The following is a 12,022-nucleotide window of genomic DNA, read 5'->3' on the forward strand; positions in this document are numbered from 1 at the left end:
TCTACAGAACTGTTTCATGAGGGGTTCCCTCAATCATCAGGAGATTTTTCCCACACCTACATATTGCGCTCTACCACGGTATCGAGCACTATTCTCTGGATAATCCAATCAAGACATATATATATATATATATATAGATATATGTATACTAACCCCGTTTCCATTTGAGTTGGGAAATTCTGTTAGATGTAAATATAAACGGAAGACAATGATTTGCAAATCATTTTCAACCCATATTCAGTTGAATATGCTACAAAGACAACATATTTGATGTTCAAACTGATAAACATTTTTTGGTTTGCAAATAATCATTAATGCCAGCAACACGTGACAAAGAAGTTGGAAAAGGGGCAATAAATACTGATAAAGTTGAGGAATGCTAATCAAACACTTATTTGGAACATCCCACAGGTGTGCAGGCTCATTGGGAACAGGTGGGTGCCATGATTGGGTATAAAAGCAGCTTCCATGAAATGCTAAGTAATTCAAAAACAAGGATGGGGCGAGGGTCACCACTTTGTAAGCAAATTGTCGAACCGCTTTACAACAAAATTTCTCAACGAGCTATTGCAAGGAATTTAGGGATTTTACCATCTACGGTCTGTAAAATCATCAAAAGGTTAAGAGAATCTGGAGAAATCACTGCACGTAAGCAATGATATTACGGACCTTTGATCCCTCAGGTGGTACTGCATCAAAAACCGACATCAGTGTGTAAGGATATCACCAAAAGGGCTCAAGAACACTTCAGAAAACCACTGTCAGTAACTACAGTTGGTCGCTACATCTGTAAGTGCAAGTTAAAACTCTACTATGCAAAGCAAAACCCATCACCACAGCCACCCACTCCACCCTCACCACCTGCCTCACAGACATAAAAACATGGATGCAAAAAAACTTTGTAAATCTCATCTGTAACAAATCTGAAATAATCATCATTGGCCCCGACTCCCTTACTCGCTACTCGCTCCACTCAGGACTTTTCATTAAACATCGACGGCTCCCTTGTCACTACCTCCACGCACATTCGCAATCTAGGTGTAATTTTCGACCCTACCCTCTCATTCCTCCCCCACGTAAACCACATCACCAAAACTGCATTCTTCTACTTCAGAAACATTGCCTGTCTCCGGCCCTCCGTCACATCCTCTGCTGCCGAAATCCTCATCCACGCCTTCATCTCATCCCGGATAGACTACTGCAACAGCATCCTCTACGCCAGGGGTGCCCACACTTTATCTGCAGGCGAGCTACTTTTCAATTGCCCAACTCGAGGGGATCTGCCTCATTTATGTATATCATTTATATTTATTTATTTATGAAGGAGAAATTTTTGTAAACAAGTTAAATGTGTTTAATGATAATACAAGCATGTGTAACACATATACAGGTAGATGTCTTTCTTTCACAAAGACAAGAATATAAGTTGGTGTATTACCTGATTCTGATGACTTGCATTGATTGGAATCACACAGTAATGATGATAACGCCCACATTTTCAAATGGAGGAGAAAAAAAGTTGTCCTTTCTGTACAATACCACATGAAAGTGGTTGGTTTTTGGCATCTAATTCATCCAGCTTCCATACACTTTACAAGAAAAACATTGGCGGCAAATTCCGTAGCTTGCTTGATTGATATTCACGGCACCCGAGGGTCTTGTGAGATGACGCTGGCTGCTGCCAGTTCATTATTATGAAAAAATCACAGAGAGGAAGGCGAGAAACACTTTTTATTTCAACAGACTTTCGCGCCGTCCCTTCCGTCAAAACTCTAAAGGCCGACTGCACATTTCCTATCTTCACAATAAAAGCCCTGCTTCATGCTGCCTGCGCTAACAAAATAAGAGTCTCGGAAAGCTGGCGTGCACAAGTGATGTGCACGCCAGCTTTCTGAGGGATCGCTTGTGCACGCCAGTTTTCCGAGGGATCGCTTGTGCACGCCAGTTTTCCGAGACTCTGTATTTAGTTAGTGCAGGCAGCATGAAGCAGGGCTTTTATTGTGAAGATAGGAAATGTGCAGTCGGCCTTTAGAGTTTTGACGGAAGGTACGGCGCGAGAGTCTGTTGAAATAAAAAGTGTTTCTCGCCTTCCTCTTGGTCATATTTTCATAATAATGATCTTGCAGCAGCCAGCGTCATCTCACAAGACCCTCCGGTACCGTGAATGTCATTAAAGTGACGTCATGGTGAAGATTGATGATCACTAATTTTTAGGTCTATTTTTTTTAAAAGCCTGGCTGGAGATCGACTGACACACCCCCCGCGGTCGACTGGTAGCTCGCGATCGACGTAATGGGCACCCCTGCTCTACGGCATCACCTCCAAAACCCTCAATAAACTGCAATATGTCCAGAACTCCGCTGCCCGCCTGCTCACCCTAACCCGCTCCAGAGAGCACATCACACCTGGCACATCACACCTGGCTGCCTATCAAATACAGAGTCACCTTCAAAATACTCCTCACCACCTACAAGGCACTCCATAACCTGGCTCCACCCTACCTCTCTGACCTCCTCTAGCCACATGTCCCGTTCCGTTCCCTCAGGTCTAGTGATGCCGGCCTGGAAGTCCCCAAGACCAGGCGCCGAACCTGGGGCGACAAGGCCTTCTCCGTGGCTGCCCCCTCTCTCTGGAACGCTCTCCCCAGGCTCATCAGAGATGCCCCTCCCTCCCTACCTTCAAAACCACCCTAAAAACTCACCTATTCACATTAGCCTTTCCAAACTGACCCTGCCCTCTTTTCTGTTTCTTTTTTTTCTCTCTTTTCTTGCTTGCTTATTTTAGTTTTCTTTTCTAATAAAGTTGTTTTTATCCTCCCTCCTCCTTCTCCACCTCCTCCTCCCCCCAAATCCCCCCCCCCACACACACACATATAAAGCGACTTTGGGTACTTAGAAAAGCGCTATATAAATCATAAATTCTAGGTATTATTATTATTATTATCTATCAACAATAATCAGAAAAAACCGCCGGCTTCGCTGGGCCCGAGCTCATCTATGATGGACTGATGCAAAGTGGAAAAGTGTTTTGTGGTCTGACGAGTCCAAATTTCAAATTATATTTGGAAACTGTGAACGTGGTGTCCTTCGGAACAAAGAGGAAAATAACCATTCGGATTGTTATAGGCGCAAAGTTCGAAAGCCAGCATCTGTGATGGTATGGGTGTGTATTAGTACCCAAAGCATGGGTAATTTACACATCTGTGAACGCACCATTAATACTGAATGGTCCACACAGGTTTTGGAACTAATGTTGTCATCCAAGCAACGTTATCAAGGACGCCCCTGTTTATCTCAGCAAGACAATGCCAAGCCACGTGTTACAACAGCGTGGCTTCGTAGTAAAAGAGTGCGGGTACTTTCCTGGCCCACCTGCAGTACAGACCTGTCTCCCATCGAAAATGTGTGGCTCATTATGAAGCGTAAAATACGACAGCGGAGACCTTGTACTGTTGAACAACTGAAGCTCTACATAAAACAAGAATGTGAAAGAATTCCACTTTCAAAGCTTCAACAATTAATTTCCTCAGTTCCCAAACGTTTATTGAGTGTTGTTAAAAGAAAAGATGATGTAACACAGTGGTGAACATGCCCTTTCCCAACTACTTTGGCACGTGTTGCAGCCATGAAATTCTAAGTTAATTATCATTTGCAAAAAAAAAATAAACTTTATGAGTTTGAACATCAAATATCTTATCTTTGTAGTGCATTCAACTGAATATGGGTTGAAAAGGATTTGCAAATCATTGTAATCCGTTTATATTTACATCTAACACAATTTCCCAACACACACATATATATATATATATATATATATATATATATATGTAAAATAGTTTACTCTTAACCACGCCCCACCTCCCGAAATCAGAGGTCTCAAGGTTGGCAAGTATGAGTTTATACCAGGGGCGTCACTAGACCTAATACTGTACTGGGGCACACCTGGGGCAAAAATAATTCATGTGAGCGTGCAAAGCGCGCAAGCAAAAACATTTTTAGCACTTATCTATTATAAAAAATACATAAATAGTGCTTTAAACTATGAAATCATGTCAGATTATGTTGTATGGATCTTTGATTACCCACCTGAAATTAACTAATGCATTTGACCTACTTGTGCACTTTTTTACTCCAGACTTCTAAACTGCTACTGGTAAAAGCAAAAAGGAAGAGCAATGAATCTTTTTGAAATATTTATTGCAGTAATCATCTGCAAATTTAACATCTTCAAAAGTAAATCAAAAAATAAAGCACCCCTACATCTCTGGGTTCTTTTATATTATTTAATTTCCATTTATGGCAATGTGGCCAATCCTATTTCAGATACACAAAACTATAAAATATACACAAAACAATAAAGCCACAGTAGTAGAATAAATGAACAACTGTTGTGTGTCTGTTCAGGGAATCATTTTCTGGGAAGTAAACTGTAACGTCTTGTTTTCATTTTTGCAAAGTGGTCAATCACTCTGGACAGACAAGGAAATATTACAGTAACTGTTATACAGCTGACCAGTGGTTCCCAACTGCTGGGTCGTGACATAAAAGTGGATTGTGTGTCATTTTCAGTGAGTCACAGTCAGATGTGTGCATGGGAAAAAAAAAGTTTAGGGAGAAAAAAATCAAATTGTGGCAACAAAACCAGATATTTTTAGCTATTTTTCTAGTGACTATTAGTGAGTATTTTAGCATAAGGCAAACCGACTAACAAGTTGGAGGAGGACTCAGGACAGACATGGAAATATATTTTTTGAAAATCTAAATGGGGCAACAAAACCAGATATTTTCAGCCATCTTTCTGAAAACAAATACAGAAATGTTACTATTTTTTCTGGAAACAAAACCAGATGCTTTAGCTGTAGCCATTTTTCTGGTGACAAAACAAGATTATTTAAGTCAAAGTCACACGATTAACAAGACAAGTCTACTGTGCTATTTTTCTGTGAAATAAACTTGAATGATTTAAAAATTTGGCTCACGACTTGATGATATGGAAAAATGTTTTTCTTCCTGAAGATAAACCATTTGAGAAGCACTCAACTCACACATGCTTACTCCAAATCATCATTGATACAGAACCAGCAGACAATAACCAACATTATGTTTCATGTTCATTGGAAATTCCCCCGACAGCTCGTACAGCAAATGAATATGTTTGTCTTGATACAAGGAATAATGTTAGCTAACTTAGCATCAACTTAAGACAATGATGTTGCCTAGCTAGCTAGGACTTCACTTACATCTCTCATCCTGCTGCTTCTTCCCTGCTGTGGGCGAATAACTTTCTTAAGTCCATCTAGGAGTTCCAGTTTGAGTCAAATCAAAATCAAAATAATGTAATTAACACATTTTTGTTGGCTAACGTTACCTACCTCACGCAGTGATTCTCATCCCCTCTCTCTCTCTCTCTCAACCGAAGTCTCGATCCACACGTGAATAAATTACCATATTAATTAGACATGTGCTCATTGTTTCGTGGAGTGAATACAGTAGCAATCAATTACCATACTAAGTAGTATGTGCGCTGTTGTCTTTGTTACTAGACTTAAAACTCTGAAGCGTTTTTTTTTAATTGGTGACATTTTTACTGGGGCACTGCCTATCAACAGTGGGGCACGTGCCCCAGTGAAATATGTCTGGCGAAGCCCCTGGTTTATACACTAGATACCTGTATCCTGTCAAGAGTAAATAAATTTTCCTTCCTGGTAACAGCTTTAATGTTTTAACAAAATATTTAGCTCTGTTTGAGCGACATTAAAATGCAATTTAGTTGCTACGACAACATAATAAGATGCAATAGTTCGATGATGTATCGTCGTAGTTCACCTCACTGCCTGTAGAGCGCGACAGCAAACTGAGAGTCGTTCCGTCACATCCTGTAACAATAGAAGAAGAAAACGGTACGTCGTTAAAACAGCCCCCCGCCCCCTACATTATCACAAAACAAAGGTAAGCGCTGACTTTAGAACGTTTTAACAAGTAAAAATCAAGTCATACACTTGTACATGTGAACATGTTCCAACAGCGTACGTGTAATATATCTGGGGTGAAATATAGGGCTTTATACAATACCTTACGAAGTAGCAGGACATGCTAAGTGCCTTTGAGTGCTAACTTTTATGCTACAAACAATCGCCTTTGGTTGGAAGTAAAAGCACGATAGTTGCTGTTGGGTAACCTTTTAAAAGCTATGCGCATTTGTGATCGTGGCATAGAGTTTGTTTACAACACGGTGTCATTGTGCATTTTTAACTACATACATTCGATGTGGGGTACTATGGTGTGTCAACAGCAGTGGAGGAGAATGGACGTCCTCACTCACATCCTCACTGACCCTCTTGACCTTAAAGAGGAAGAAAATGGTCAGATCACTGAGGAGTGCATGCTGGGTAACTGCAGGGTCAGCCTCCCGGAGGAACTACTGGAAGACGTGAGTGATGTGCAACTCAACTCTTCATATGACAATGGATTTGTTGTTCAAATGTATCTACCAATGTTTTTCATCAGCCTGAAATATTCTTCTCTGTGGTGAGTGGGACCACATGGACTGAAGTGCTTTCAGAGTCCCAGAAGCAGCACCTCAGTCAGTTTTTGCCCCAGTTTCCTGACAACGACACAGAGCAGGAAAGCACCATCAATGACCTGTTCAACAACATAAACTTTCATTTTGGAAATCCCCTTCATCTCGCACAAAAGCTTTTCAGAGGTATCTAACAGTAAGATCAATCAACTTTCTAATTTAAAATATTGGTGATGTTTTTCTATTTGCTCATTATCTAAACACATCTAGATGGCTACTTCAACCCTGAAGTCGTCAAGTACAGACAGTTGTGTGCCAAGTCTCAGCAAAGACGACGGTTGTACTCTCTCCAGCAATATTACCACCGACTGCTGAAACAAATCCTCGTCTCCCGAAAGGTGTTTGGTTGCAGAATAATAACCACAATTCTACCCATCGGATGGTTGTAATACTTTTCTTCATGCTGTAGGAGTTGCTAGATTTTGCAGTCCACAACGGTCTGGACTTTCCGCCAAAAAGGAAGCAACAAACAAGGAGTCACGCTGAAATACGTGAGCAAAAGGTTAAAAGAAGACTGAGACGCATTTTAAAGGAGGTTAAAACGGAGTGCGGCGACAGCAATGCTTCATCTGACGAAGACGGTCAGTCTGTTTTATTATTTTTTCTTTTAATACCTTTCTGATACAAACGTTTACAAGCTGAGCAGCCTTACTGTACTTACCCACATTGTTATTATTTTAATGCATGTGCTAATATTCTAGATCTATCCCTGTGGACACCGGCTCCACAATCCCCCTCCTCTCCGACACCCAGTGTCTCACTCAGAGTTCTGCCCAGTCTGTCCACCCAAGACATGAAGACTACTGGTAATTTTGTTGTAGTAGCCATTCACTCTCCTGGCATATTTTCTTGAAAATAAGTGTTATTTTGTACAGAAAAAATCCAGTTTGGAGAACAGGACTTGAAGGTCATGCTTCAAAACCATCGGGATAAAAGAAAGCGACAACTGGTAAGAAATGTCTAGGAATAAAGTGAATTTGGTTAGAGCACAATATTTTTTTACATATCGGTCAATATCGATATGTTTAAAATAAATATCAATATTTTTTGTCATGTTCAGATGTTACATTACTAATAAGTGAGATGAGATGATATCAAAAGGTTATTTTAATTGAATTCTGTATCTTTTGTCAGGAGCTGAACATGACAGATTTACTACCATTTTAGATAACAGGCTCCACTTACAGTGTCTTTATACTTACTGCTTCGCCCCAATAATAGTCTCAATCTATTCAAATTTTGGATTTGTACTAAAGTCATTACTTTTATAGGCACCGACCGACTTCCTTCAGTTCTACCGGTTATTGATTCACGTAAAATCAAACAGTGCCATATTTCGATACCTTTATTGCTCAAGATGTCACACCCGGATGGAGACTAAACATCAACTCAAACAATCACTCAAGCAGCACTCAGAGCGGACTTAATTAGGCTGCTTCTAGATATTATTGTAGTTTGCATTGCCAACAAAACAAGTATGCTCGACAGAAAACTGATTTTGAATATGATATACACACATTGTACATGTAATATATAGGGATGCTACGATGTGATTCCGATACCCATCATCCATTTGTGAGATCGGCCAATACTAATTAGTGACAGATCAATTGGTATACCTCCTAGTAATGTATTATTATATTGATGCACAGATATGTTGGGCAAAACATATCCGAATGTGACGCAATTTCTCCATAAATTGTGAAATAAGTAGATGAAAGTTATGCTAAAATAAATGAAAGAACAACCGTATTCTCCACGCTAAAAACAATGCATTTAAACTTATACAACACATAAACTCCTTTCTGACACGGTTTTTGAATTATTATGAGCATTTTACACTTTTTGGTGGATATAATTTGTCCTATACCCACAATTTTTAAGCCGCCACTAGCACAAACTTCACTTGGCCAAGTCTCATGACAGAGTGAGACATCTTCTCACCTTGGCTATATATTACCTTCGTGCTGCAGTCGTCTTACGTCTAAAGAAGGTTGAAAAATGAATATTGTCCAGGAAAAGTCATTTTGTAACATGTATCTCTATCGTTTTATCGGCCAACCCTAGGTGTGGTGAACAGTTACTCACCAATGATTCCTCTCTTTAGGACCATCCTGACTTGATGACCTCAGACATCCATCTCAGTGACATCCTCTCCAGGGCCAATATTGGTCGCAAAGCATCGTTGCGTGAGTCAATTTATTCTACCGCAGTATTGCACAAAAGTGTGGGATTCATCAGTTATCATTTCAAGGTTGCACAGTATACTGGTACCCTTGTGTGGTGTTCGGGTCTGTGGGACCCGTTTTAATTTTTTTATTTAAAGAAAAATTATACAATTAATAAATTTTTCAAACTGAGACTCACTGATTTTGGCTTATTTTCTGTGAAGAACATATATCAGAATACATATTTTATGACCACACACCATACAACTCCCTCTAAACCAGGGGTCTCAAACACGCGGCCCGAGAGACGTTAATTTGCGGTCCACACTTTGATATGACAATGTAATGTATGTGCGGCCCGCGAGTTTAATATGAATGAAACTTGACAGCGTCATACTTCCCAACGTTCCCAATTTTCACGGGAGTCCCCTTAATATCAGGTTATCCATTCTCTAGTAATCCCTGACGATTTTTACCCAATCAACAATACTCAGGGGGTGCCGCAATGGCACTGTTCTTAACACCCTCTGAATCCTGTACAGACAGCGTGCAAGTCTATTTGATTTTTACATTTGGCTGAGCAGTAGACATGTGTAATGTTGCAAGACATATTTGGTCAACAGCTACAGAAGTCAGACTGAGGGTGGCCGTAAAAAAAACTTTTACACTGTTACAAATATGTGCCAGACTGTGAACCCACACCAAACAAGAATGACAAACACATTTCAGGAGAACATCCGCACCGTAATACAACATAAACTCAACAAAACAAATACCCAGAATCCCATGCAGCCCTGACTCTTCCGGGCTACAATACACACACCCACACTACCACCAACCCCCCACGACCCTACCCTCCCTATTTGCATCGGTTGAGGTTGTGTATATTGTAGCCCGGGAGAGTTTGGGCTGCAAGGTGTTCTGGATATTTGTTCTCTTGTGTTTAAGTTGTGTTAGGGTGTGGATGTTCTCCCAAAATGTGTTTGTCATTCTTGTTTGGTGTGGGTTCAAAGTGTGGCGCATATTTGTAACAGTGTTAGTCGTTTATACGGCCACCCTCAGTGTGACCTGTATGGCTGTTGAGTAAGTACATCTTGCAGCCACTAACGTTGTTCTGTACAAGTCTTGCAAAACATGATTTAGAGTTGTTACTTTAGTTGTGTTATGTGCGCAATGACGAGTTGTAGAGCACTAGATCTCTTATAGATGGTACGCTATGTGAAGGTATGTAAAGGGTTAAGTGAGATTTATCAAAAACATTCTAAAAATTAGCAGTCAGTCATAAATACGTAATACAAATATTTATTGGATAACACTTCAACAAAATATGAATGTAAGTTCACAAACTGAAAAGAAATGCGACAATGCAATATTCAGTGTTGACAGCTAGATTTTTTGTGCACGTGTTCCATAAATATTGATGTTAAAGATTTATTTTTGTGTGAAGAAATGTTTAGAATTAAGTTAATGAATCCAGATGGATCTCTATTACGATCCCCTAAGAGGTCACTTTAAGTTGATGATTACTTCTGTGTGTAAAAATATTTATTTATAATTGAATTACTTATTTATTTTCCAACAAGTTTTTTAGTTATTTTTTTATAACTTTTTTTCCAAATAGTTCAAGAAAGACCATTACAAATGAGCAATATTTTGCACTGTTATACAATTTAATAAATCAGAAACTGATTACATAGTGCTGTATTTTACTTCTATATCTCTTTTTTTTCAACCAAAATGCTTTGCTGTGATTAGGGGGTACTTTAATTAAAAAAATGTTCACATGGGGTACATCACTGAAAAAAGGTTGAGAACCACTGTTGTAGAGGACGTTAAAGGCAGTGCAGTCACGGCAGCCCTTAATGTTGGCCGGGCGAAAAATTGGGACAAATTCGGGAAAATGGTTGCACCGGTAGCTTGTCGGGAGGTGCACTAAAATTCAGGAGTCTCCCGGAAAAATCGTGAGGGTTGACTTTCCTGCCCTAGCAATGTTAGGGCGGGAAAGCCATTCATAGGTGAATTCATTAAAAAGTGCATGTTAGATTTTTTAAGAAATCTTTTCTTGCGGCCCAGCCTCACCCAGTTTCTGCATCCAGTGGCCCCCAGGTAAATTGAGTTTGAGACCCCTGCTCTACACATTTCTATTACATAAAAGATGTCCGAGTCCACTGGACCCAGGGCTAATAGAAGTTTGGAAATTGATGTTCTGTGTACCACAAGCAAATGTTTGTGTCTGTGTATACCTTATCCCCTCCTGCTCTGGCCCAGCTGCGCCAAATAATAATCTAAATCAATTTAATAAAGTCAAATACATATAAGGCAACAAGAGAAGTATCCCTCCCTTTTTTATAAAGTAAATATGTTCAGCAGATATGGGCATCTACATCTACAATATGATTGGCCTGAGTAGCTGGACATGACAAGAAAAAAATAAGAGCAGCACTGCAAGTGCTGCTTTAAAACATGCCTCGCCAAAGGTTGCAATAAAGTATTACAATCTTTTCTTCAAACTTAGGTAAACATTTAAATAAATATCAAGACCGGCACACAGAGATTAAAAAATGACAGGTAATGTATTGTGTAGTACTGTGTAGATACGTAGACGCTCACACAGCTTTTTGCCAATTACAGTATTAGCGTAGTCAAAACCGTTCACGTAGCGTAAACTAATGCAAGTGAATGGACTTAATTTTTTAACAAATTCCTACTATTTGTATTTTATCTTTAACAAAGTGGTTTTACTTGCTACATGTCTTATCTGTAAAGTTATAACCCTAGTATTGTTTTTAGTATTTATGATTTTTCTTAAAGCACAGATCAAAATTGGCAACTATAAATCATGAAGCAATAACTACAATGTCATTAAAGCTTTCTATTGTAATCTAATCCTAGATTCTAGCAGGCTATATGTAATATGGAACATTTTAAATTGTTCTGTGAGTGCAATAAGAAAAATATATTCAGTGTATCGTAAGATTTTCTGTTCAGATGAAGCCAATAATTAAGTTTTTTTGGCCCTTTTTATTTTGAAAAGCATCAAAAAGTATCAACATACATTTTGGTACCGGTACCAAAATATTGGTATCCAGGCAACCATACAAAGGACATTGCTGTAAAAATTCATCAGGGATTTAGAATAGTCAGTGTACAGCTTGTACAGTGATACAACTAAAAATAACTCAACTATTTTTTTTTCATCAGCACTCTTTGAGCTTTCCCTACCCAAGAAAAAGATCAAAGAGGAGAGAAGGAAGAAGAAAATGAAGATAGTAAAA

At 39.3% G+C, this 12,022-nt stretch overlaps 1 protein-coding gene across 1 annotated transcript in view; it reads left to right on the forward strand.

Annotated features, from left to right (window-relative positions):
• Nucleotides 1-5,825: 5,825 nt before the first annotated feature.
• Nucleotides 5,826-12,022, forward strand: part of nfrkb (nuclear factor related to kappaB binding protein) — a 30,434-nt gene continuing 24,237 nt past the window's right edge. Inside the window, exons 1-9 of the mRNA XM_061898480.1 lie at nucleotides 5,826-5,948; nucleotides 6,292-6,429; nucleotides 6,507-6,705; nucleotides 6,790-6,917; nucleotides 6,989-7,160; nucleotides 7,281-7,385; nucleotides 7,455-7,528; nucleotides 8,687-8,768; nucleotides 11,949-12,022. The exon at nucleotides 11,949-12,022 is cut by the window's right edge and continues 116 nt beyond it. Coding sequence (XP_061754464.1) covers nucleotides 6,304-6,429; nucleotides 6,507-6,705; nucleotides 6,790-6,917; nucleotides 6,989-7,160; nucleotides 7,281-7,385; nucleotides 7,455-7,528; nucleotides 8,687-8,768; nucleotides 11,949-12,022 — 960 coding nt within the window. The 5' untranslated portion in view covers nucleotides 5,826-5,948; nucleotides 6,292-6,303. The remainder of the gene's footprint in view (nucleotides 5,949-6,291; nucleotides 6,430-6,506; nucleotides 6,706-6,789; nucleotides 6,918-6,988; nucleotides 7,161-7,280; nucleotides 7,386-7,454; nucleotides 7,529-8,686; nucleotides 8,769-11,948) is intronic.

Source organism: Nerophis ophidion, linkage group LG04, assembly GCF_033978795.1.
Source record: "Nerophis ophidion isolate RoL-2023_Sa linkage group LG04, RoL_Noph_v1.0, whole genome shotgun sequence".
Lineage (NCBI taxonomy): Eukaryota > Metazoa > Chordata > Actinopteri > Syngnathiformes > Syngnathidae > Nerophis > Nerophis ophidion.